This window comes from Schistocerca piceifrons, chromosome 5 (genome assembly GCF_021461385.2).
Source record: "Schistocerca piceifrons isolate TAMUIC-IGC-003096 chromosome 5, iqSchPice1.1, whole genome shotgun sequence".
NCBI classification, from domain to species: Eukaryota; Metazoa; Arthropoda; class Insecta; order Orthoptera; family Acrididae; genus Schistocerca; species Schistocerca piceifrons.
Window position 1 is genome coordinate 119,311,113 of NC_060142.1, and position 27,173 is coordinate 119,338,285.

The following is a 27,173-nucleotide window of genomic DNA, read 5'->3' on the forward strand; positions in this document are numbered from 1 at the left end:
TTCCTGAAGACAGCCACACAAGTTGGATGTTCTGCATCAGCCGTGCGACGATGCTGGTATCAGTGGTCATGTGAACACTCTCACACATGTAGACGAGGCCCTGGAAGAACATGGAGCACAGATGACCATCATCCTATTGTAAGGACAGCAGTGGCAGGTCTTACAGTAACCACAGTACAGATAAGAGAGCCTGTGTCAACACAAACTGTTGCCAACTGGTTATTAGCAATGGGACCACGGGCATGCACACCTCAGGCCCATTTACCACTCAAGCTGAAGCATGAACGTTCACGGCCCGGCTCGTTCCATTAGACCTGGGGCGGGCAAACGTTGCACGCGGCTCATGAGCACACGGCGCTGCACGTGTGCTGCTCACGTTCAGTCGTCAAATGGGGCAGTGGCGACAGCCGGCAGGTTGCGGCAGTGTAGTTCCAGGCTAAGCTGCGGACATTGAAGCGAAGCGACCACTACGTAGTGAACGTTGTATTTCAAGAACCGGAAAATGCAGAGTGAACCAAGGAAACGGAGAAGTGGAGATGTGCTATCTTTAAAAAGGGAATGGGAGAATCATGTTTTCTTTGTGCAAAAACGTGAAAATTCGAAATGTACAATATGTGACAGTATTCTCGCTGGTCGGCGGAAGTTTAATATTGAACGCCATTATAATAAATTTCAATATGTTCCCGTAATGAGTGCAATAAAAGAGGAATTTCTCAAGCGATTTGGGGGTATATCACACTTATCCCAAGGTTTTGAATAGTTCTCGAGACAATTTGTTGTTTCTGTAGATAATATTCATCCCAGTTTGAAAATGAAATTAACAGATCTGCACTGTAGATTCTACAGCATAATTCTCGTCTGAGAGACCAGTTCCTTTTGGCAAGACGTGTAATAGATTTTTATCACGACTTTCCACAGCAAGAGTTTCCTCGTCTCCATCGTGAAGTCGCGAAGATAATGCCAATGTCTGGCTCGACATACGTTTGTGAGAGACTTTTTCTGTTATGAAAATTAATAAGTCTCGGTTAAGAGCAAACATAAGTAATGAATATTTACGTAATTGTTTGCATTTGTCTGTATGTAGAAATTTTGTTCCAGACATTAAATGTATTGTAAACTCCACCTGTGATAATTAAATAAAACGTATCGTAGGTAAAAGGCACTCTTTCAAACCACGATATCTTTCAAGCACTCCTACTAACCTTATTCCTTCATTCAATAAAACAGGCCAGGAAACAAAACGCATTACAGAGGAAGAAGCGGAGAGACGGTATGGTGGGGAGTGGAGAGAAGCGGGTGGCCAGCTTGCTCGAGTGTGCACGCACAACACCTGTTAACTGCACACGCGCAAGTGCATCGCACACGTGCAGGATTCCTGCCCGCCCCTGCATTAGACAGTTACTTGGAGATGGCATGGGGCGCCATTCTCTTCAGTGATGGAATCAAATTATGCCTGCACGAAAGTGACGTTCACTTGTGTATATGACGTAGACCTAGTGAGTCTTGTCTCGAGGAAGCATTCGTTCTGTATACACTGGCATTATGGTCTGGAGTGCGATAAGCTACAACTCTAGTTACCATGGGGATGCTAACCAGCTCTCGGTGAGTGCAGAATGTTGTTAGACCCGTTCTATTGCCGTCGTTGCAGCAGGAAGACGATGTGTTGCTTCAACAGGATAATGCTCGCCTATAGTCTGGCCATGAAAATCAACGTGCTCTGAAAGATGTAGATCAACTGCCCTGGCCAGCATGATCACTGGAACTGTCTCGAATTGAGCACTCGTGCGACATGATTGGGCGAGAAGCGACTCATACGACTTGTAACACTACGCTACTGCTCACGATACTTATTAAAGCCTGTACTATGGTAAGTTGACGGGCTTCACCTTATAAGAAAGGATTTTGGTATATATGTTGACCGCGTGTACCAGAATGGAGGCAAAATCAGACTTTCACCCACTCAGTAACAACAATGATACGTCAAGCAAGTCTGAAGTGCAACTACACGTTAGGACGGACAGGAAACAACACAGCAGGTGCTACCAAATTGTTAATAATACGGTCGCCAGCCTAATTAGGCATTAATTGAGTTTCTTCCCTGTACAAGTTGAAGTACGTGTATGCAAAACAACACGTAATAACACTGCATAATATCATAAATTTTAGAACCAGAAAATCTACTGCACTAATAATTTCACTTTCTGTACTAATATGGACAAGCCATAAATACACAACAATATACTATAATGTTTACTACAAACTTCGTACAGTCTATTGATCTGATTAAAATCGGGCATAGGTTACCCTAGAAATAGCACTTTCGAAACACACATACAATGTCAATTTTGAAAAAGGTAAAACACTAATAACTTTTGGTTTTATCTCGACATTAACTTTGCTGGTCAAATCAGTTCAGTACATTTTAGAATTTACATGAATAGAAAAGAAAAGGGGGGGGGGGCCCTGAAACTGTTATGATCACTGTACTGAAATTTTTGATTATCGAAATCGTTAAGCACTCAAGATTTCCAATATATGAGTTACTACTCTTTTTGTCTTATTTCTTGCTCATTTAACTACCATTATTTTTGTCTCAAATTAATTAGCCTTCATTACTAAACCAATTTCAACATTATCTTCCAACTTTGTCAGACCTACATTATTTACCTATATATTCATTAACAACAAAGTTCTCTAAACATCATTCTAACATAGATAGGTCTGCAGGTAAGTATTATTAACATAAACTTTAAATCTTCATTTCGGGACACTCGGATTGCACAACATGTGGAAAGGACCCTGTCTAGGTTAGTGATGAGGATAATTAAATGATGGGACAGTTCTGGTAACAGTTAAGTTGTTATTGAACAGTCAGGAACAAAAGTAACACTGGTCCACACGAATACAGTACTAAAAGTTTCAACCTGCTCGTGTCGATGCGGCGGTTGGCGGACGGCGAGATGGCGAGGCACAAAGCACACATACAATCACAGCTATGGCTCTTGATGTATCGGCACTTTGCTTCTTCTTAGCGTCGCAATACATTTCCATTTAGTGCCTATGGAATATAGCCATGCTGTATAGTCGTCGGAAACGGCACATCCGAGGCTCAATGAAATCACGTTTTCCAGGAGAGCCTCCTCGATCCAGAGCGTGTTTCTCAGACCGATGCCCAACTCCGACTACTACTGCTGAGCCCGTTATGCCGTGCCGCGCCCGTGTGCATTTTTCCGCGCTCGCCTACCATCCACCTTTTACCGCTCCCCTACAGACAGGGTATTCACCCGAGGTTTTGCATTCTACATATCCTAATACATTGCCTACGTATGGACCAGGCGCACAATTACAACTTTAACATCTTACAACAGTTTCAACATTTCTTACATTTCAATTTTGTTATAATATTGCTTGCAATTTGACATAAACATTAATATTTACATCGAAAATTGCTTACAGTTTCTTTAACATAATGACATGACAAGAAAAGAAATGAATTCAGAACATCGATTACACTAATTTATCGAAAATCAGAAGAAAAAATTATTATATGTACAATAGTACAGCGTTGTTGTTGTTACAGACTTGTCAATGAACAACTCTTAACAGAACTACGCCATCACGTCGGGCAGGCTTGATTGATATGACGTATCCCAGGACAATATTCGCCATCTGTACGATCGACTGGATGCCATAGTCCGCGCCTGCATCTTCGCCCTTGGAGGCTACACTACGTATTAATATCGTTTTCTCAGCATGTGTCGATAACTGCTAGCTCAGAACCGCTTGTGTTACTGATCTGTAAATGTAATCATGTCAAGTACTTGATATCCACTGTTTCAACAATAAACCTTGAGTGAACTGGAAACTTCTAACAGGGCGTAGTAATTCTTTTTCCAATAGCGCATAATAAAGCCAGTTTACGGCAAGCAAGTACCTGTCTCACCAATAATCCTGCGTAATTTAGCTTCAGAATCAGGCCCCCACAACCGCACTAGTGGTCGACTGTGAAGAGCGGACAAATTGAATAGCTGGCCGGCGGCCATTAGAGTGGTAAACCGACGCGCGGAGTTCGAATGTTTATACATCGCTTTTGGTTATAAAATGCCTTCCCTTGAGTTAGGTCGCAAACATAATGCCTCATTTAAATGCTTTACTACAATATACTTTTTAAATTAAGAACAAACAGCAACTAGTCACTGTTAATGAATTTATCTTACGTACTACATGGAATCAGCCGTAGCTAAAACGTATGTACTGGATCCCTAGCATTTTTCGTAGTTCATTTACTATAGATGTACGCAAAATGCATCAAAATACTCAAAGATTTGCCCACTATATTAATAGATATTTTCTGATGCTACCTTGCTTTAGATTTTATGACGAGAAGAGCGTTACATATGGCATAGTGCTTTGGAAACACACGACTAAACCATCAAGTTTCAACCTAACCTAGACCATGAAAACACTACCGATCAGCCAACTTTCTTCAAAATGATCAGAACATATAAAATGGTATTCTGTCGGTCGGAAATCTTGCCTCCTGACAGCGTGTAACCATTTTTGTAACAGCTGTGGTTTTGAGAAAGGAAACCTGCAAATAGATACACAGACATTATGCTAATACCGTGTTACATAAACATTTATTAAGCAAGTGCACTGACATACGGAACAACTTAAAATATTCACACACCTGTGAAATGTATTATTCGTTCCTTTCTCGAATTTATTTGTACAATTAATCGCTGCGTAACTCTTCACCATTGTACTTCTTTTGATTGGAATGTACAGACAGTAGAATTACGAGTAACAAATACTGTATGTACGCCCCAACAAATATACAACGTTGAATCAGGGTCTTCATAAACAACAATACTACACAACACATCAGACTACAACCACTACAATGGCGTCCAGCCGAAGGTTCAAATTGTCCCGCGACTGCAGCGCCATCAGTGAGTCTAGTTATTTTTTACAAGGTCTTTGTTCAGAATGCCCATTTTGATGCCACAAGACAAATTTCGATTCTTAACAGATGAGCAGCAGGCGTAAAATGTACACAGCTGGAGCAAATGCAGAGTGCCTTGTCTGCCTATCCACACCACTAACCTTTCGTTCACAAATAAAAAATTATACTTTGTTATATGACCTGGTTACCGGGGTAACACAATGATTTTACTGTCTTACAGTCACGCTTGGCAACACTCAGCTATGGATATATACGAAACAGTTGCAAGAAGACATTCTAATATTGTTGCTGGCTACTGTTGCACAACATTATGAAAAGTTCATTGTTGCGTAAGCTTTGCTACTGTGAACCTTAACTCGGAATTCTCATGGATTATAAACTGGAATTCTCTAAATCTGAATACAGCAGATTAAGCTATAAAGCGAAAGAAGGGTACATTAAAAAGTTACTGTCTACTGTTGATACAAAGAATGACGCTACTGATTTTAGCGACAAAGATTCTACAGACGAATGGACTTCGAGTAAGGAAGATGCTGCTGCTTCAGATATTGAAGATGCTATTGGTGCTTGTAGTGATAATGAAGTTGAAGGAGTGGCAAGTGATAGTACTAGCGATGCAAATGATAGATTTGACGAAAAGAGTGAAGCGATTGTGTCTGCTTCAGGCATTGTACATGGTAAAGATGGAACTAAATGTGGAATAAGGGGCCTTTTGAGACAAAAAAAGTTGCTGAAGCATAGTATTTTGCTGGACAGATCTGGTCCTACAACCAAACTTCTTTCTGTGAAAGACACCGTCAAGAGTATATTTACAGAAGAAATGTGTGATATAACATTATGTGAAACCAAGAAGAAGGCAAATCAGAATACTCAAAAACGTTAACATCAAATCATAAGGAGCAGTGAAAGGGTAAGAAGCCATTGACAACTGAAGAATTTGACGCATATCTTGGTATACCATACAGTGCTATTACAAATGATTGAAGCGATTTCATAAATTCACTGTAGCTCCATTCATTGACATATGGTCACGACACACTAGAGGTACGTAGAAAAACTCATAAAGTTTTGTTCGGCTGAAGCCGCACTTCAGGTTTCTGCCGCCAGAGCGCTCGAGAGCGCAGTGAGACAAAATGGCGACAGGAGCCGAGAAAGCGTATGTCGTGCTTGAAATGCACTCACATCAGTCAGTCATAACAGTGCAACGACACTTCAGGACGAAGTTCAACAAAGATCCACCAACTGCTAACTCCATTCGGCGATGGTATGCGCAGTTTAAAGCTTCTGGATGCCTCTGTAACGGGAAATCAACGGGTCGGCCTGCAGTGAGCGAAGAAACGGTTGAACGCGTGCGAGCAAGTTTCACGCGTAGCCGCGGAAGTCGACGAATAAAGCAAGCAGGGAGCTAAACGTACCACAGCCGAGGGTTTGGAAAATCGTACGGAAAAGGCTAAAGCAGAATCATTTCTTAAACAGGAGATTGGAAAACCGATGGATCGGTCGTGGTGGAGATCATTATCAACAATACATGTCAAGGCCTCCATGCTCTCCCGACTTAACCCCATGCGATTTCTTTCTATGGGGTTATGTGAAAGATTCAGTGTTTAAACCTCCTCTATCAAGAAACGTGCCAGAACTGCGAGCTCGCATCAACGATGCTTTCGAACTCATTGATGGGGACATGCTGCGCCGAGTGTGGGAGGAACTTGATTATCATCTTGATGTCTGCCGAATCACTAAAGGGGCACAATCGAACATTTGTGAATGCCTAAAAAAACTTTTTGAGTTTTTGTATGTGTGTGCAAAGCATTGTGAAAATATCTCAAATAACAAAGTTATTGTAGAGCTGTGAAATCGCTTCAATCATTTGTAATAACCCTGTACAGCTGAAACGAAATTCCCTAACACTAAACACACAAAGGAAATGTGGAAAATAAATGCATTCTCATTGTACTGCGAAAGCTTTTCCCCCGACAGGTTTCGGCAGATAAGCAGATTTATAAGATTAGACAATATGTAAACTAGGGCTGAGCGTTTGAAAAGTGACAGAGCTGCTGCAGTATCTGACATATTTGAAATGCTACATTGAGATATTCGTAGAAACTAAGTGCCTTCTGATTGTCTCACTGTTGTGAGCAGCTTTTTCTTCGAAAACGAAAGACAAGGTTTACTCAGTACACGCCCTCAGAGCCAGCCAGATATGGCTTGAAGGTATGGTGGGTTTATGATTCTCGAAATTCTTATCCAATAACAGGTAGATCTGTTCACGGAAGAGAAACTAATCAAGGCGAGATGGCAGTAAAACATTTATGTACCATTTCGAAGATACTGACAGAAACGTAGTCACTGACAATTTTTTCACAACTCTACCATTAGCAAATCTGTTGATGACTTGAGATGTGCCCGTAGTTGGTACTGGGAAAAGAAAGGCGCCCTATATACGGCCAGATATAGTCTTCCTCTTCACGCCAAGAACTGTCGTCTATATTTGGATTCAGTGAAGATAACATTTGTCTGTGTTCATACTTTTTAGAGAAGAAGAAAACAGTTCTAATATTATCTACAACGCATTCTGATGCAGCCACTTCTGGCCAGGGTTACCAACTGTCCGATTTTAGACGGAACAGTCAGGTTTTCAAATAAAATCTGTGATGTCTGGTCGAACGTCCCTAACAGACGTCAAAAGTCCTGTTTTTGGGCCAGCTTAAATTAGGCTAAATTTATACTTCCCAATTTAATTTTTAAATTTTTTTCCAGAAGCCAAATAATGAAAATGGAGACAGTTAAACTTTTCAGTTTGATTATTCTTTAGTTTCAATATTTCGTATCAGATTGTCACAAGTTAGCGGCATTATCGGTTTGTAGCAACGAATTCCATTGTATTTTAGTATAAGTTGGCACGTTCTTTGTTCGACAAGCCGTGTCAAAGACGTCCAAGGGGCTTTGTATTTTTATTACACCGCGGTGTCCGTTGTCGTCCACTGTCATCGACTCATTTGAAGATCGCTCCAATGAGAACGAACTATGAAAGACAGACCAATAATAGCTTGTATTTTCTTATGACGGCTGCATGTCACTTCCACCTGGACAATAAAGCAGGGTTACAACATCCGTTTACGTCTATTTCTTCTTCTGCACGTTTATAGTATGCAGCGGAAAAAAACAAACAAAACTAGCCCTGACAGTGTCGCATTTTCATTTTATTATCGATGTTTACAATAAAGACCTACTAAGTCTAAAATAATATCGCTGTGGAACAAATGAACGTGTCAAGTATACCCATTGCTGCACACGGCTGATTGATGTGTGGCTGTATTAGGTGAACTGCACACGACATGCGTTTAGTTTGAAATTGAAGTGTTTAAGAACGGCATTGTAGTGACTGAGGATACGTATACATATATAACATATTATAGTGAGCTTCTCAAATGAAGCAGGCTAAAAAACGGCACCGTGAGTGTCATTTCAACGACCAATTGTCACAAGAAACAGACTTTTGTAGGTGGCTTTCGGAACAAGACAAATATGGCGGATATTGTAAAACTTGCTGTGTGAGTTTTACAATCAATTACGACTCAGTGAAAGCGGTTTCTCCAGAATGCTGTAAAAAAAAATGTCTAGCGGCCTCTTTGTGTCTTCATACATTACGTGAGAGTCGTTTATAGCAAACGGCTTTCAATGTTACTGCCATTACAAGCCTCACAATCTCATACGTTAGTTAAAATTACAAAAGGCACTGAGAAAACACACCGTGAGAGTGAATAAGAGGCTATATAGAAAGAATACTGGAAGCACGTACGTTCAAGTGGACCCGAATACTTAATGACTCACCATCTGGCCATTGTACATGTTAATAATCAAATACAGGACATGCGAAAACCAAGTAATCGAAATTCCTTGATTTTAATGTCCCAGAATGGGGCTGTAACTTTTACTGGAAATTGAAGTGAGCAATAGAAACGTTTAATGAATACTCAGGATCCGCGAAACTTTTAGTAGATCCCCTACATAGCCAACATTCTTGCCATAAAGCTAATTGCCAAAAGTTTATAGTGGCTTAACTCCCACTCCTGTCTCTATTCCCACCACTATTCCCAAAATAAGCGCCGCGACACATCAATTACGCAGCGGAGCACAGATAAAAAGACATTCCAGAAGAATGTTTAGGTGATAGCGAACAATGGTTTTTACCGTAGTCATCTGGGCAATGAACTACATAATAACCACATATTTTTTTCTGCGGCAGATTTCATTGACGTATCGTGAAACTGACGTTACATTCCCTGAACAACGTTACCGACGAAAACAACGTGTCTCTCGCGCCCAAAGTCTTTCCTGCTTCAGACTGAGCGATAGCGTCAGGACATCTTTGCTTCAACATACTTCTCTTCAACGGAAGATTGACAAAGACCTAATTTATGTTGCTGTGATAAACGTTTATTATCGTGTACACAGGAAAGTTAGCCAGCTTTGAACTTGCACACGTTTGAGTTTTTACCGTTAGTTGTAACACTCCCTCGTTTCATAAAGTGATAAAGGTCAGTGTAATGAGTCAATTACTTTAGCAGACTTCCTCCTACTGGTTAAACTTATGAATGCTTGGGGTACTGAGAAATGAAAAAAGCTGGCGGAGAAAGTGTGATATTGATACAAATAGTGACTGTAATCGTGGAAAGCTTGCTGCTGTAAGATCGGTCAGAGTGTAACCAAAGGTGCTGATTAATGTGGAAAATATGTTATGTCAGGACTGAGGAAGGTTGTGGTAACCAGTGTCATATATGCGTGGGGTCATTCCGAGAGCGCAGACCGTCATACAACTGTAGTAGTTTCTTCTGAACTTGCTAGCTCTGCAGCTCCCCAAATCTTCCCAATAATTATTCAGACATTTCTGTGCAATGTTGTAATACATTCTAGGAAATCCATGTGCCGTTTTCAACAGAATGCTTCCCTGAACCACGTCAGAATGAGGTATTATGTCGAACGAGAGACTTGTCTTCATGCCAGTATCCAGAGGTAGTCCTGATTTACTGTGACATGTGAATACAGCCAGATATGAGGGGTGTTCAGTAAGTAATGCAACACATTTTTCTCGGCCAATTTCTGTTGATAAAATGCAGAATTTTTTGTGGGATACTGTGGAACGTTCACATTTCAGCCCCTATAGATTCATGAAGTTCCGACAGGTGGCAGCGCTGTAGGTAGCCTTCAAAATTGCGTCTGTCATGGAAGTGCGTCCCAAGCATAGAGCTATCATTGAATTTATTTTGACGGAAAACCAGGGCATCGCAGATTTTCAAAGGCTCTTGCAGAATATCCGCAAAGGGCAGGCACTGGATAAAAGCTAGGTGAGGGGTGGGGTGGGGTGGGGCTTCTGTCACCATCGCAACGAGATCACGTAAGCCTGCTTGATCTCTCCAGTGCCGACCGACCGCACACAGCTGTGACTCGTGCAATGTTGGAACGTGTGGACACACTCATTCGATATGATCGACTCCTCACAATCAAACCTTTCGCTGCGTCTCCTCAGCTGGACGTCTCTGTTGGTAGTGCTGACACACTCGTCCACCAGTTGGGATACACAAAGGTGTGTTTCCCACTGTGTTCTTCGCCACGTAACAGAAAAAAATGATCGTTTGGCGTCATTGGCCAGCAGGCCCCTTGTGTGGCAGGTCCTGCCGCCTTGGTGCAGGTCTTATTACATTCGACGCCATATTGGGTGACCTGCAGTCCGGATGGGGTTGAAATGATGATGAAGACAACACAACACCCAGTCCCTGAGCGGAAAACATCTCCGACTCAGCCGGGAATCGAACACCATCCCGTAGGACGGCAATCCGTCACGCTGACCACTCAGCTATCGGGGCGGACGCCACCTGACAGAAGACCATAAAGAGCACAGAAGGATCATATGTGGGGTACTGAGTGCATGTTACGAGGCTGATCGTGACAGTTTTTGTCGAACATCATCAACAGGCGATGAAACATGGTTTCATCTCTTCGAATACGACAGTCCATAGATTGGGACCACAGCACCTCTCCTCCGAATAGAAAGTTCGAGGCTACACAATCAGCAGGTAAACTCATGACGACGGCCTTCTGGGGCTATGATGGCGCTATTCTGTTTGATGTCCTCCCTCACGGCGCAACGATCAACTCTGAAATGAAATGTGCTACGATCAGGAAACTGAAGAAACGACTTCAGTGTGTTCTTCACCACAAAAGTGGAAACGAACTGCTCCTTCTTCATGACAGCACAAGGCGTCAGACAAGTCTGCACACTCGAAAGTAGCTCTCAAAACTTCATTGGACTGCTTTTCCTCGTCCACTATACAGCCTGGATCTCACACCTTCCGACTTCCGTCTGAATGAAGCATGCACTCTGTGGGAAACAGTACGTGGGTTATGGGGAGGTTATTGATGCAGCATGACTTTGGCTCCGACGTTGACCAGTAGAGCGGTACCGTGGGGCCCGTCCTAGTAAGGTGGTGTAGGGCTATCACACTGAACAGAGCTTATCTTGAAAAATAAAGCCAAAATAATGGAGAATAAATTGGCGTACTGGAATCCTGAATAAAGTCAACCTCCATTCAGGAAAAAAGTCTTGCTTCAATTATTGAACGCCCCTTGTACATGTTTCTAAGCCCAAAATATGCTATATGGTAGTAGTAATAATGCCTGAGAAGTTGCTGCTTCTTCAGCTGTCAAGAGAGGCGCACAAACGGTCTTTATTGAATTGATCTATTTCCTTTGTGTCTTGATTCGTTATTTACCTATATCTTCTGTTTCAGACATTGAGGCCTCGCTTCGAAATGTCCTGCGTGTAATATCCAGTTCTTTGCACAAACACTTACAGCTGCTCTCACGTGCAATGAAGAATTTCCATCGCATTTACACTGCTATGATATTGCAGCAGAAGGTAAGTTAAACTTTTACAGAGAAGCCAAAACATTATGACCACTGCCAGGTGAGCACCGGTAACACGGCGGATGCGAAGCAGAGACGAATGGGGAGTCAATCGAGTAACAGTATGAGCCAAAAATGTGGAAATCCATTGACGTGGAGGACTAGGCCACTGGCAGACTGATACTTGAGAACAATCATCTCAGATACGGTGACGCTGGCGGGCTGTCCATGTGCCACTGTACTGAATACCTGCGAGTAATGGTTAGAGGCCGACTAGACTACGAATGGGCAACAAGGTGTTGAATATGCTTAACATCTGCACCTCCTCACAGAATGTGGAGTTCGGAGGCTCGCCCGCTCTCTAATCCAGGATAAACGATAATCTGGGAGGTGTGACTACAGGGTACAATTCTGGTGCAGGCAGAAAGGCTTTGGACCACAGTGTTGCGGTTCCGCAGCTGTCGACCCATACATGTTCCAGTGTTGACCCAATGGCGTCTTCAGTTACGGTTACATTGGGCACGCGATCTACAAGATTAGTCCATGAATTAAGGATGACTCATGTTTATTGTTACACCAGGTTGATCGTCCAGGAGAGCGGCTGCCCGGATCACATACCATGTCACGGAAGCATGTCGGTAGGAGCAGTATTATGCTGTCTGGGACGTTCCCTGGGGTTCTCAGGCTATCGTTGAGAGTTGTCGGATGCAACTTTGGTGTCTTTCCTACCGGCAATACCATCTTCCATCAAGAATACTGTCTGTGTCATAGGGATGGATTCGTGCTACAGTGGTATGACAGAGATGACTGGGAATTTGCGCTGATGTCTTGACCACATAATTCGTACGACCTGAACCCTATGAAAAACATCTGGGTCTCTATTGGCGCGAACTCCACCCCCACTATCCATAATTTGCGGGAATTGCATTTGCCATGCATAGACATCTGGTACCACATGCTGTGTTGTCCAAACAAGACACGGCCAGGGCAGAAGCACCACAGGCGCAATGATGCGAGCTGGTGCCAGGGCTGTAGAGACTCGCCACTTGCGCGAGTTCTACCAGCGCCACGGGCGGCGCTTGCGATAGAGATATAGAATTCGCCTCGGCCAATTTCCGGCCGAATGCAATCCGCCAGTGACAGGACGACAACGGATAGAAGCGTTTTCGGAAGACAGAAGTGCAGCTCTCTCCCACTTGGATATAGATCACCGTCCAGGGCTAACTTAGACAGTGAACGTCATATAGTGAGGTGAACAGACAGTTGTTGTCATTGCATTTGCTATGTACTGTGAAGTTTAATTACGATTATTTGCACTTAGCCATTGAGGGCCTTTTTTGTGTCATATCACAACCAGTGTTGCAGACTTAATCATTCAACAAGTCACAAAGACTATGAAACGTCCCCTTTGAAGAATTATACATGACTGTCCTTAAACTGACATACAATATTTTTAGCGCAACGCAATCTGACTTTCAAAAATCCCTGCAAAAGAATGGCCCTGAGTAACATTAAACTATACCTTTCAGAAATCACTTACCTCACAAAAATCTTCATTACTCGAACTACTGCAGTACAGCGAGCGCCACTACTGCCAGCTAAATAAAAGATTCAAACTACGGAAGGCACTAACTACTGACAGGGATAGTTAGCAAATGAAAGATATTAATAGAGAACAAACAATGTATTTACCTTGATAGTCATAATATATATATATATATATATATATATATATAGCAGTTCATGACAAATTAGAAAACTCCGCCATCTCTCTCCCCACATCCACCACTGCTGGCGGCTCACCTCCAACTGCGCAACGCTACGCGCTGTTCACATGCAGCTGCCGCTGCCCAACACTACAATGGCAGACAACAATGCTAACTAGCCACAGACTTAACACAGCACAGCCAGTGATTTTCATACAGAGGTGGCGTTACCAATAAGAAAACCTAAACAGCCTACTTACAAGACAAGTAAACCTTTTAACTCATTTGTGTGACTTCGTTATTAATTTGTTGGAGTGTTGTAAAACCTTCGTTCCCCTATCTTCTTTCCTGACCCAGGGGCTTAGCTGTGCAATAAGTGGCAGGGAGAAATTGTGTTAGCGTCGTATTGCATACTGCACCAGAAGCCGTTTCCCCAACTCACAAACTCGGCCTACCGCAACAACAGCGGCAATTCGGTCTCCACAGCACTAGCGGCGAGGCCTATACAAAACTGGCGAAAAGCCGTTACAAAACCACATACCTATGGAAACCGATCAGAAGGTTTTCGAGTAAATGTCACATAAAATAGCTGCTATATTGCGTTCCAAAAGTGAACAAGAAAGCTATCAAGCCGATAGAGATAATGTTTTGTCAGTATCGACAGGGGATCTCAGGTTGGTTCCGTATTTCTGGATTTCCGGGAAGCTTTTGACGCCGTTCCTCACAAGCGACTTCTAATCAAGCTGCGGGCCTATGGGGTATCGTCTCAGTTGTGCGACTGGATTCGTGATTTCCTGTCAGGAAGGTCGCAGTTCGCAGTAATAGACTGCAAATCATCGAGTAAAACTGAAGTGATATCAGGTGTTCCCCAGGGAAGCGTCCTGGGACCTCTGCTGTTCCTGATCTATATAAATGACCTGGGTGACTATCTGAGCAGTTCTCTTAGGTTGTTCGCAGATGATGCTGTAATTTACCGTCTAGTAAGGTCATCCGAAGACCAGTATCAGTTGCAAAGCGAATTAGGAAAGATTGCTATTTGGTATGGCAGGTGGCAGTTGTCGCTAAATAACGAAAAGTGTGAGGTGATCCACATGAGTTCCAAAAGAAATCCATTGGAATTCGATTACTCGATAAATAGTACAATTCTCAAGGCTGTCAATTCAACTAAGTACCTGGGTGTTAAAATCACGAACAACTTCAGTTGGAAAGACCACATAGATAATATTGTGGGGAAGGCGAGCGAAAGGTTGCGTTTCATTGGGAGGACACTTATAAGATGCAACAAGTCCACTAAAGAGACAGCTTACACTACACTCGTTCGTCCTCTGTTAGAATATTGTTGCGCGGTGTGGGATCCTTACCAGGTGGGATTGACGGAGGACATCGAAAGGGTTCAAAAAAGGGCAGCTCGTTTTGTATTATCACGTAATAGGGGAGAGGGTGTGGCAGATATGATACGCGAGTTGGGATGGAAGTCATTCAAGCAAAGACGTTTTTCGTCGCGGCGAGATCTATTTACGAAATTTCAATCACCAACTTTCTCTTCCGAATGCGAAAATATTTTGTTGAGCCCAACCTACATCGGTAGGAATGATCATGAAAATAAAATAAATCGAGCTCGAACAGAAAGGTTTAGGTGTTCGTTTTTCCCGCGGGCTGTTCGGGAGTGGAATGGTAGAGACATAGTATGATTGTGGTTCGATGAACCCTCTGCCAAGCACTTAAATGTGAATTGTAGAGTAGACATGTAGATGTAGATGTAGTATGGCTATGGGGGCTTCAAAACACTTTGACTGACCTTGGAACCTTGCGATGTCACATGTGGTTAATGATCTTGAATGCATGACCTCATCAAGATAGTGACGTGCAAGAACTTTAAAAATCAAAAATGACGGATGAAGGGAAAATCAGAATTCAAAGATGGGTTCGAGTGAGAAATTGAAAACCATGAAGATGGTGCTGGTGGGAAATTTACAGGGTGCAAGATGGCACTGATGGGAAACTGAAAAATTCACAGCGGTGATGGCAGAGAAATTTAAAATTATGCAAGCTGGCACCTGTGTGAAACATTTCTTAGATTCATAACAAATGAAACAGCCATTGTTTAAAAATGGGAGATGGCAGCGACGGAAAAACTTTTGCACTCAGTGACAGACTGTACATTTTACCAGTCAGTACGTGTAGCACACATTATCTTAAAGTATCCACTTACACTACAGTATATCCTAGAGCTTCTTGTTGTTGTTTATCTGAATTGGGTGCCATCTTTCGAAGCATTATTCTTCAGATTCTTAAAAATAAACAGACGCACATACGTACACACATTAACGTTCATGGCAATTTATGTAGTCACAAGACTAAATTTCGTTACTTACATGCTGTATTTCTTCAATGAGAACTTTTATGTGTGCATAGTATCACATCCCAGAGGCTGGCTCAAGTAGTTCAGAATGATCCACATTAAAATGTGTCAGAATAATAGTTAACTCCCTGTTAAACTGAAGGAACCTTCTGATGAATTAAATAAAGATTTTATTTTTCGTACAATAAATTAGTTAGAAATCACACTTAATGTTTGTTAAAATTTGACCCATACACAAAGATCACATTTATACACGCAATAAAATTATTCATCATCATCATTTTTCATACGTTTGTGACCCCAGACTAGGGTATACACTTCATCTGGAAGTACAAAGCGTTTTTCATCTTGTACTAATAAAACTAGCTTGTTCTGTTTGGCAGTATAAATTATGCGCCTATGGGGTTGAATACTTTGCTGTAAGGTTGATGTAACTCCACAGTTCAACGCATTGATGGCTAACCCATTAACAGGAGATTGTTTCATACCCTTTTATCTGCGCATTACATGTCCGGCCGGCCGGAGTGGTCGAGCGGTTCTAGGCGCTACAATCTGGAACCGCGCGACCGCTACGGTCGCAGGTTCGAATCCTGCCTCGGGCATGGATGTGTGTGATGTCCTTAGGTTAGTTAGGTTTAAGTAATTCTAAGTTCTAGGGGACTGATGACCTCAGAAGTTAAGTCCCATAGTGCTCAGAGCCATTTGAACTATTACATGTCCAGACTCAGTCTCAAGTACATGAATTCAGCCTTTCTTTGATCTACCTTCTTTTTTCTTACAAATGGAATGCGATATCTGTTAGAGAAACATTATTACGAAATTTGACTGAAATAACAAAGAATTAAAACCACTATTTTTTTCATTCATGCAGACATCGAATGCTCGCTGCAACGAAGCGCTGGTAACGAAATCGCTGTGCAGAATCCACCTTGAATTACATTCATTTTACAGTGACGAATGTTCAGAGTTTCAGCTTTATAGATATGTGGGTTACACAGAATCGTTTAGGAAACAGCTGTATCTGGTTACAGAGTGCAACTGTTGTAAAACGAACAAATGATTATTAATCCCAAAGGGGAATAGGTGTGATAAATTTGTCAAGTCTGCTGGGAACGCTTAAGGAGACCGACATAAAACACCGAAATCATAGTAGTTTTACAGGAGAATTTTGTGAAGCTGTACATGATAGATTCAAATCACGCACCTAATTTTACAGTACAGGTTGTGTTTCTCAATCTAATGAATTATGATGGACACTTGATTATCATGAACCTATGGTGAATGAGCGGAAGATACAATTAAAACAGATCCAGTCCAAGTTTCTGTGTTTGAAAAATATAAAACATGGCTTTGCCATGAAGGTCAACAAAACGGGGATTACATTATCGTCGACGTACCGCTTTGCTGTAAGGGTGCCAGGGATGAGAATCAAGGGGGCCCCACTACAAAAAGAAATGATGTGTCAGACCATCACTTTTGGTTCTCGGGCAATATGGCGAGTAACAGTCACGACGGTAATCACACTAACCGCCAGACACGTCTTTGCCTGGAATCTCATTAACTTGAGTATAATTGTTATCAGTGACGCGTCCAGCTTCGAAATGGGCCCCGATGAGCAGAAAAGTTCAATCCGAGTGAGAATAATCATTTATGTAGTCGTGGCCATCTTCCTTCATTTAATCTCAACAATTATTAACTTTATTAGGTATAACCGACAAAGTCGAGCATCAGATCCCACGTACTGGCCAGACTATGGTGTGAACTCTCCTCACTGATTATCGCCAGCCAAAATGCGGCAGTTAGAGAAGGTTATTGAGATGAGATGTTACTTGTAGAGAGAGTATGATTCTGCGTCACCCATTCCTTTCGTCTTCAAATGCAATGGTAAAGATTAGAGGACTGTTGCGGACCATCGAGCCCTGAAACAGAATGTTGTTTTAAAGTCGATGCCCTTGCCTGATTTGCACATGTACTTCACTTACTTTGCAGAAGCGCGCGATTTCACAGTTTTGGGTCTGAATCAGCGACTATAACTGCAACCGAAGAATCGAAACTTCTGATTGTTTTCTGTATGGACTGGAGCATATTTGGGTTCAGCAGAATTCGGTCTGGTTGACAGTGGGTGCAGCTCTCTTACCACGTTTGCCAGATACCACCTTGCGTGAGGTGTATAATTACCTTGGTGACATAGTTTATAGGAAGTGGGATCAGCAGTCGGCCCCACGAGGATTAGTGTGGCTGGTGCTGAGAATTTCTTCTTGGGTCATCTAGTTTATACCAATGACATTAAGACTGATAATGAGCACATAATGGCCATTTGTAATTTCCCATCAACTCAGGATGAGAAACAAGTTGCTCGGTTTATTGGAATGGTGAGACTTTTCAAGAATTTCATTTCAAACCAATGGTGGAAAGACCAAGTCACTCAATGGAGGTAATAGCACTTCGTCACCAAGTACGAAAAATGGGTTTAGTCCACATTAACAACAGGAAATTCTCCTTAAGCAATATTCCAACAAGACCACTTACTCCCATTAACTTAGAACATTATGCTGAAAACATTTGTCCACATCGTGTATCTTTGAAGAATGTGTATAACGTTGTGTATTATTTCTGTAGCTTCAACAGTTTACCACCTCCCCCAAAAATAATGCGTTTCAAAAATTGTACAATGAAGTATAATTACAAAATGATTCAATACCCTAACAGCTCAAAGTTTGCTTTGCTTTCTTAAAAGTTTCTGAATTCTAGACAAATTAGAAAGTGTTTTAGCTCATACTGATAGAGTCACAATAGATACCATCGAACGTGGTGTAATATGTAACCTAACGAGTAAAAACCCAGATACAATTGCTGTCTTTAAGGCCACATTTATTTTATATCATCACGTATACACAACTATGTTCCTCATCGTATTTCCATGATGAGGACATTGGACTCGTGTTTAGAAGGATGATGTTTCAAATCCTCGTCTGGTCATCCAGATTTAGGTTTTCTGTGAGTTCCCTGAATCACTTAAGTCAAATGCTGGGGTTGTTCCTTTTAAAGGGACAATTCATTTTTGCCAGACCATTATTCTGAGCCTAAACTCCATCACCGATTACTTCCTCCTTTTCTCTTTTAAAAGTTATTTACCTACAATTCCATACCGAATAATATGCTGAAAAACAGTAACTTCTACTTTTATCATCAGACATGTGATCAGGAAATTATGAACAGAGTTACTTCAACAATTGTAATTTATGAGCTCTATCACATTATATCTGCCTTTTCGATGGAGACAGCGTCGTATATCAAAAATGAATACGAAGATCATGAAAATAAAAGAAAAAAATCAATATTAGACTGAAAATCACCGACAAGAAAAATCTCAAACCTTGCTAGATGAGTAGTATTCTATTTTTAACGTACATATTTATTATATTTCCATAATGACGCTCCAGCTCACACATTAAATCTATTCTGGCCTGCTGTATCAATTATTCGTCCATTTATATGCCATTTGTTGTCGTATACGTTTCAGAATTAAGAATATCGTTTAGAGATAAAGACAAAGGTGTTGCTTATTTCGATGGTGAAGAAATAACTATTTGATTATATTTAAGGAAACGTAATGGGCATCATATGCATATCTGAAATGAAAAAGACGAAGAAGAATAAGAAGAAAGTAAAAAGTATTGACTCCTCGTAATAGTCATTTACTATCATCTCTAAAACACTCAGTGCTAAGAATACTGACGTCATTCTCTGTGAGCCCTCATTGGACACTGCGCTGAGTGAAGATGATGAGTAGCCTACTGGCCATTAAAATTCCCACACCACGAAGATGAAGTGCAATAGACACGAAATTTAACCGATAGGAAGAAGATGCTGTGATATGCAAATGATTAGCTTTCGAGAGCATTCACACAAGGCTGGCGCCGGTGGCGACACCTACAACGTGCTGTCATGAGGAAAGTTTCTAACCGATTTCTCATACACAAACAGCAGTTGACCGGCGTTGCCTGGTGAAACGTTGTTGTGATACCTCGTGTAAGGAGGAGAGATGCGTACCATCACGTGTCTGACTTTGATAAAGGTCGGATTGTAGCCTACCGCGATTGCGGTTTATCGTATCGCGACATTGCTGCTCGCGTTGGTCGAGATCCAATAACTGGTAGCAGAATATGGAATCGGTGGGTTCAGGAGTGTAATACGGAACGCCGTGCTGGATCCCAACGGCCTCGTATCACTAGCAGTCGAGATAACAGGCATCTTATCCTCATGGCTGTAACGGATCGTGCAGCCACGTCTCGATCCCTGAGTCAACAGATGGGGACGTTTGCAAGACAACAACCATCTGCACGAACAGTTCGACGACGTTTGCACCAGCATGGACTATCAGCTCGGAGAACGTGGCTGCGGTTCCCCTTGACACTGCATCACAGACAGGAGCGCCTGCGATGGAGTACTAGACGACGAACCTGGGTGCGCGAATGGCAAAACGTCATTTTTTCGGATGAATCCAAGTTCTGTTTACAGCATCACGATGGTCGCATCCGTGTTTGGCGACATCGCGGTGAACGCACATTGGAAGCGTGTATTCGTCATCGCCATACTGGCGTATCACCTGGCGTGATGGTATGGGGTGCCACTGGTTACACGTCTCGGTCACGTCTTGTTCGCACTGACGGCACTTTGAACAGTGGACGTTACATTTCAGATGTGTTACGACCTGTGACTCTACCCTTCATTCGATCCCTGCGAAACCCTACATTTCAGCAGGATAACGCACGACCGCATGTTGCAGGTCCTGTAAGGGCGTTTCTGGATACAGAAAATTTTCGACTGCTGCTGTGGTCAGCATATTCTCCAGATCTCTCACCAACTGAAAACATTTGGTCAATGGTGGCCGAGCAACTGGCTCGTTACAATACGCTAGTCACTACTCTTGATGAACTGTGGTATCGTGTTGAAGCTGCATGGGCAGCTGTCCTGTATACGCCATCGAAGCTCTGTTTGACTCAATGCCCAGGCGTATCAAGGCCGTTGTTATGGCCTGAGGTGGTTGTTCTGGGTTCTGATTTCTCAGGATCTATGGACCCAAATTGCTTGAAAATGTAATCACATGTCAGTTCTAGTATAATACATTTGTCCAATGAATACCCGTTTATCATCTGCATTTCTTCTTGGTGTAGCAATTTTAATGGCCAGTAGTGTATTATGATGTATTACTCAATGTGAGGGAAAAAAATTAGCATTGTCGACTTTATTATTCGCTTCTAATAACACGAGTATAAGAGGCAATCAAAAAGTTTCCGATCGAAGGCCGCATTAACCCTTGTCTACATGTCTTCGCTTGTATACCCGCATCAGAGTCGCTCCCAATTGCATATACGCTGCAGCAACGCGCTCAAACTGAAACTTTTTGATCTCCCCTCGTATAAATCATTGAGCCAGTCAGTTTTCGTACGCAATGATTCCATGCGATTGAGGTAGAAAATGAGAATACTTACCTGCTTCCTTGTAACAGTCGCCTCTGCATTGAAGGGAGAGCCCTTAATGAAACACGATTGCGGAAAGCCACCGACATGGGCATAAATAACAACTGTACAGATCACTTGTTTTAAAAAATTCAGTACTGTCTGAATACCCAAATTATTAATCACGTGCGCAGCCAGGGATCGCAATACTGATGACAGGGTATTAATGTTTTACCTCGAAGGATGCAGTCGCGTTGCAGAATACTGGTTGGCAATGGTAGATGAACTTAAAGATGTAGTTGGTGAAGATGGAAGTGTCGCCTCCTAATCCCACTCAGTAAGGTACACAGTAAGGTACTCAGTAAGGTTCACTGAAGATTACATGAAGATTATTTTAAACGCTACCCTTGCAAACACCAAGCCTAAATTTGTGGTTGCAAAAATGTACTGAGGTATTAAAAAATACGAGTGTCCGGAAAGGACCAAATATCAGTATGGCATTCCATCAATTTGAATTTAATTGAATGTGTTGCACAAGAAATTATTACATGGACGAGACAAGTTAAATTCGGTATAGCTCTCGAAACAGCAGTATACGTAATTTCAGTTTTTCAGTCGAACAAAAATTCGATTTCCGAGAACTGCAGCAAATTCCATGCAACAAACATATCGGACATAGGAATTGAAGATATTAGCCGCCATTGGGCACAGATTTGTATCAAGGGGTCAAGCTGAAGATCTGTGCTGCACTGGGATTCGAACTGAGGTCTCCTGCTTACTAGGCGGATGCGCTGACTGCTACGTCATCCGGACACAATGGTCACCACAACCCCGCGGACTACCCTAGCATTTTCAACTTTCCCCACTGTTGCGAATCGATGCCCACTGGCAGCTAATGTCTTGAACTCCTTTCTATCTTGAGTCTTAGTGGCTGCAGTATCAAAATTTATATCAAACACCATATACACCGTATACAAAACTTGACGGAGTTGAAGCTACTACTGATTAGTCTCAGTATCCTGAAGAAAACCATTCAGTCGAGTTTTGCACAAAGATTACTGCACAAGCGGATGACATGTACTGCAGATTTCAGTGGCTGTGCTGTGGTGAGAGAGGACAAAGGAGAAATTACTTCATGAGTCGTACAGAGCTACGAATGTGCACCGTAAATTTCGTCTATTGTTCGCGTCAAGATGAAGAAAAATTAAATCGTCTGTTAAATGATAGAAGTATAGAAATGTAACCGGAAACACAGTGTAGAAGAAACACGCTAGCATATTACACTACTGGCCATTAAAATTGCTACACCACGAAGATGACGTGCTACAAACGCCAAATTTAACCGACAGGAAGAAGATGCTGTGATATGCAAATGATTAGCTCTTCACAGCATTCACAAAAGGTTGGCGCCGGTGGCGACACCTGCAACGTGCTGACATGAGGAAAGTTTCCAACCGACTTCTCATACACAAACAGCAGTTGACCGGCGTTGCCTGGTGAAACGTTGTTGTGATGCCTCGTATAAGGAGGAGAAATGCGTACCATCACGTTTCCGACTTTGATAAAGGTCGGATTGTAGCCTATCGCGATTGCGGTTTATCGTATCGCAACATTGCTGCTCGAGTTGGTCGAGATCCAATCACTGTTAGCAGAATATGGAATCGGTGGGTTCAGGAGGGTAACACGGAACGCCGTGCTGGATCTCAACGGCCTCTTATCACTAGCAGTCGAGATGTCTGGCATCTTATCCGCATGGCTGTAACGGATCTTGCAGCCACGTCACGATCCCTGAGCCAACAGATGGGGACATTTGCAAGACAATAACCATCTACACGAACAGTTCGACGACGTTTCCAGCAGCATGGACTATCAGCTCGGAGACCGTTGCTGCGGTTGCCCTTGACGCTGCATCACAGACAGGAGCGTCTGCGATGGTGAACTCAACGACTAACCTGGGTGCACGAATGACAAGACGTCATTTTTTCGGATGAATCCAAGTTCTGTTTACAGCACCATGATGCTCGCATCCGTGTCTGGCGATACCGCGGTGAAAGCACATTGGAAGCGTGAATTCGTCATCGCCATACTGGCGTATCACCCGGCGTGATGGTATTTGCTGCCGTTGGTTACAAATCTCGGTCACCTCTTGTTCGCATTGACGGCACTTTGAACAGTGGACGTTAGATTCCAGATGTGTTACAACCCGTGGCTCTACCCTTTATTTGATCCCTGCGAAACCCTACATTTCAGCAGTATAATGCACCACCACATGTTGCAGGTTCTGTACGGGCCTTTCTGGATACAGAAAATGTTCGACTGCTGCCCTGTCCACCACATTCTCCAGATCTCTCACCAATTGAAAAGCCGGCCGGAGTGGCCGAGCGGTTCTAGGCGCTACAGTCTGGAGCCGCGCGATCGTTACGGTCCCTGGTTCGAATCCTGCCTCGGGCATGGATGTGTGTGATATCCTTACGTTACTTAGGTTTAAGTAGTTCTAAGTTCTAGGGCACTGATGACCTCAGATGTTAAGTCCCATAGTGCTCAGAACCATTTGAACCCATTGAAAACATCTGGTCAATGGTAGCCGAGCAACTGGCTCGTCACAATACGCCAGTCACTACTCTTGATGACCTGTGGTATCGTGTTGATGCTGCATGGGCAGCTGTACCTGTACATGCCATCCAAGCTCTGTTTGATTCAACTGCCAGGCGTATCAAGGCCGTTATTACGGCCAGAGGTGGTTGTTCTCGGTACTGATTTATCAGGATCTATACACTCAAATTGTGTGGATTAATCACATGTCAGTTCTAGTATAATATGCTTGTCCAATGAATCCCCGTTTATCATCTGCATTTCTTCTTGGTGTAGCAATTTTAATGGCCAGTAGTGTATACAAACATGGTGCGGGTAAGGTGGGAATTTGGGTCCTACGGGAGGTGTGCTAGGGTAGTCCGTGCGGTTGCAATGGCCATTGTCTCCGGTTGGCTCAGTGTCTGCCGGCACGGTAGCTCAGCGTGTTCGGTCTGAGAGTTACGTACCTTCTGTAATAAAAAAAAAACTGAGTTAATCGATCATCAACGAACTTAATCGGATGTGTTACGACGCCCACCCCGAGCAGATACAACGAACAAAAGCGAACAAAATGAGATTAAAAAAAAAAATGCGTCCAGGGTACCTGCCTAGTAAGCATGAGATCCGGGTTCGAAACCTGGTCCGACAAAAAATTTTCAACTTTTGTCATTGATTCCAATCAATCATCTGCTTACAGCCGATGTTTGTCATTCATTTGTGTCTTAACGTGAAGTTTATTTATTGTATTCGCAATACATTTGTTTATGTGGAGGGTCAGTTTAAACTCTCTGTACAGAGAGTCGATCCTCTGCAGGTCTTCCTGTACATAAATGTAAATGTCGTGTGACTAGGGCCTCCCGTCGGGTAGACCGTTCGCCTGGTGCAAGTCTTTCGATTTGACGCCACGTCGGCAACTTGCGCGTCGACGGGGTTGAAATGATGATGATTAGGACATCACAACACCCAATCCATGAGCGGAGAATATCTCCGACCCAGCCGGGAATCGAACCGCGGCCTTTATGATTGACATTCTGTCGCGATGACCACTCAGCTACCGGGAGCGGACAGGTCTTTCTATATGTCGCCACTATTTTTCCTAACGTCCCTACTTGCCTGTGCACAACAGCGTCATCCGCAAAAGCCTCACATAACTTCCGACTTTATCTACTAGATCATTTATATATATTATAAAAAGTAATGGTTCTGTAACAATCCCCAGGCGGACGTCCGAAATTACTTTCGCGGCTGAAGACTTTTCTACATTCAGAATGAGACACTGTTTTCTATTTGCTGGAAATTCTTCGGTCCAGTCACACAGTTGGTCTGACATTCTGTATACTCGTATGATCTTATACTGTGTACAGATCTCTTTATGAGAGGAACAAATATTTTGGCTTATTTCAGTAACTTGTATCATACTTTTTCACATTACAGCTGGTAATTTTATGAATGTGTTGTCTATAATAGACAAGTGAATAATAATTATCATATTTTAGTTGAACTTTCAATTGTAAATTTATCCTCTTCCACGACTGTTAATATCACAATGAAAATATCTTTGATTTGCTCCACAGGGCAAGAATATGTCTGAACATCAGTTGACAAGTTTACTTAAATATGTAGAAAAGCTGTGGAACCTATTACATGTGCGTACAAGCGGATGGTTGGAAGATTTTAATGATGTTATTGATGAACTAAGTAATACCCTTCTGAAGAAAAGAGTACAGGAGACTACATGGGAGTTTCCAATCAGGTGTGTATCAGTCGACATTAAGAATATAAGAGTGTGTCCAGTTCAGAGCAATTAATTATTTCTTTAACTCAGTAACAAGATGTGCATTACATTTGACTTACTTTTAATGTCCGCAATCTTTTTCTTATAAAATTAAATTTCTGTCTCCATTTCCTTACTGAATTACATGTAACTATTAAATAGTTATATCAACAATGTAGGAAAAGACAGATTGCTACTTATCCCCCTTCACATGTAACCACCCAGTGGTCACCTTCCAGGAGTTCTTTACCTACAACTTAGCCTCACCATCCTTTCCCAGGTGCCTTCCTCAGTACACAAACTTTTCAGTAGAAGAAGGAACAGTCATACACAACCTCAAAACAAATCCTGACCTAATTATCCTACCTGTAGACAAAGGTTCCACCACTGTTGTTATGAATTGCAATGACTAACTGCAGAAGGCCTCAGCCAATTATCTGACTCCTCCACCTATAAACTCTGGCAGAGTAATCGCATTCCACATGTCCTACACAAACTCCAATCCCTGCTTAAAGCCTTAGGCCCTTTCTGGAACATCTCGCCTGAATCCATTTCCCTCCCCACCCCTATGACACGCCACACATCCACCTTCTACATGCACCCCAAAATCAACAAACCCAACAATCCTTGATGCCCCATTGTGGTTGGTTGTTGTTCCCCCCACTGAAATAATTCGGCCTTCATTGACCAACACCTCGAAACAGTTACCCATAATCTAGCCTCCAACATAAAAGACATAACCGACTCTGCAGCATCCCTACCCCTCTACCTCCAGGATCCCTACTCATCTCTGTTGATGCCACCTCTCTACATACCAACATCCTTCATGCTCATGGTCTTTCCAGTATTAAACACTACCTTTCCCAACGTCCTTCAAACCCCAAACCCACTGCCTCATTCCTTACACACCTTGCTAACTTTATATTGACTCACAACTACTTCTTATTTGAAGAGAAGGCATATAAACAAACCTGTGGCACAGCCATAGGCACCTGCATGGCATCCTCCTGTACCAAACTATTTGTGGGCCACCTAGCTTACCAAGACACCAAACACCTTGTCTGGTTCAGGTTCATTGATGAATCTTCATGATCTGGACTCACCCTATCTTCGTTCCTTCACAACCTTCTCTCTCATCCACTTCACGTGGTCCTCATCCTCAACCCAGTGTGATACTTTCCTAGATATTGACCTCCTACTCTCTGATGGCTCCATCTGCACCTCTCTCTACATTAAACCCATCAACCCTCAACAGTAACTACCTTTTGATAGCTGTCAGCCCTTTTGCACCGAAACATTCGTCCCATGTGGCCTAGCTACCTGGGCACAGCGCATCTGCAGTGACAAAAACTCCCTTGCTCAGTACTCTGAGGGTCTCATTAACACCTTCACAGACAGGCACTATACGCCAGACCGAGCCTGCAAACAA

At 42.6% G+C, this 27,173-nt stretch overlaps 1 protein-coding gene across 1 annotated transcript in view; it reads left to right on the forward strand.

Moving 5' to 3' along the window:
- The window catches only part of LOC124798786, a 110,031-nt gene that overhangs the window by 58,878 nt on the left and 23,980 nt on the right, over window positions 1–27,173 (forward strand). The window contains exons 4-5 of the mRNA XM_047262315.1: window positions 11,755–11,882; window positions 25,545–25,723. Coding sequence (XP_047118271.1) covers window positions 11,755–11,882; window positions 25,545–25,723 — 307 coding nt within the window. The remainder of the gene's footprint in view (window positions 1–11,754; window positions 11,883–25,544; window positions 25,724–27,173) is intronic.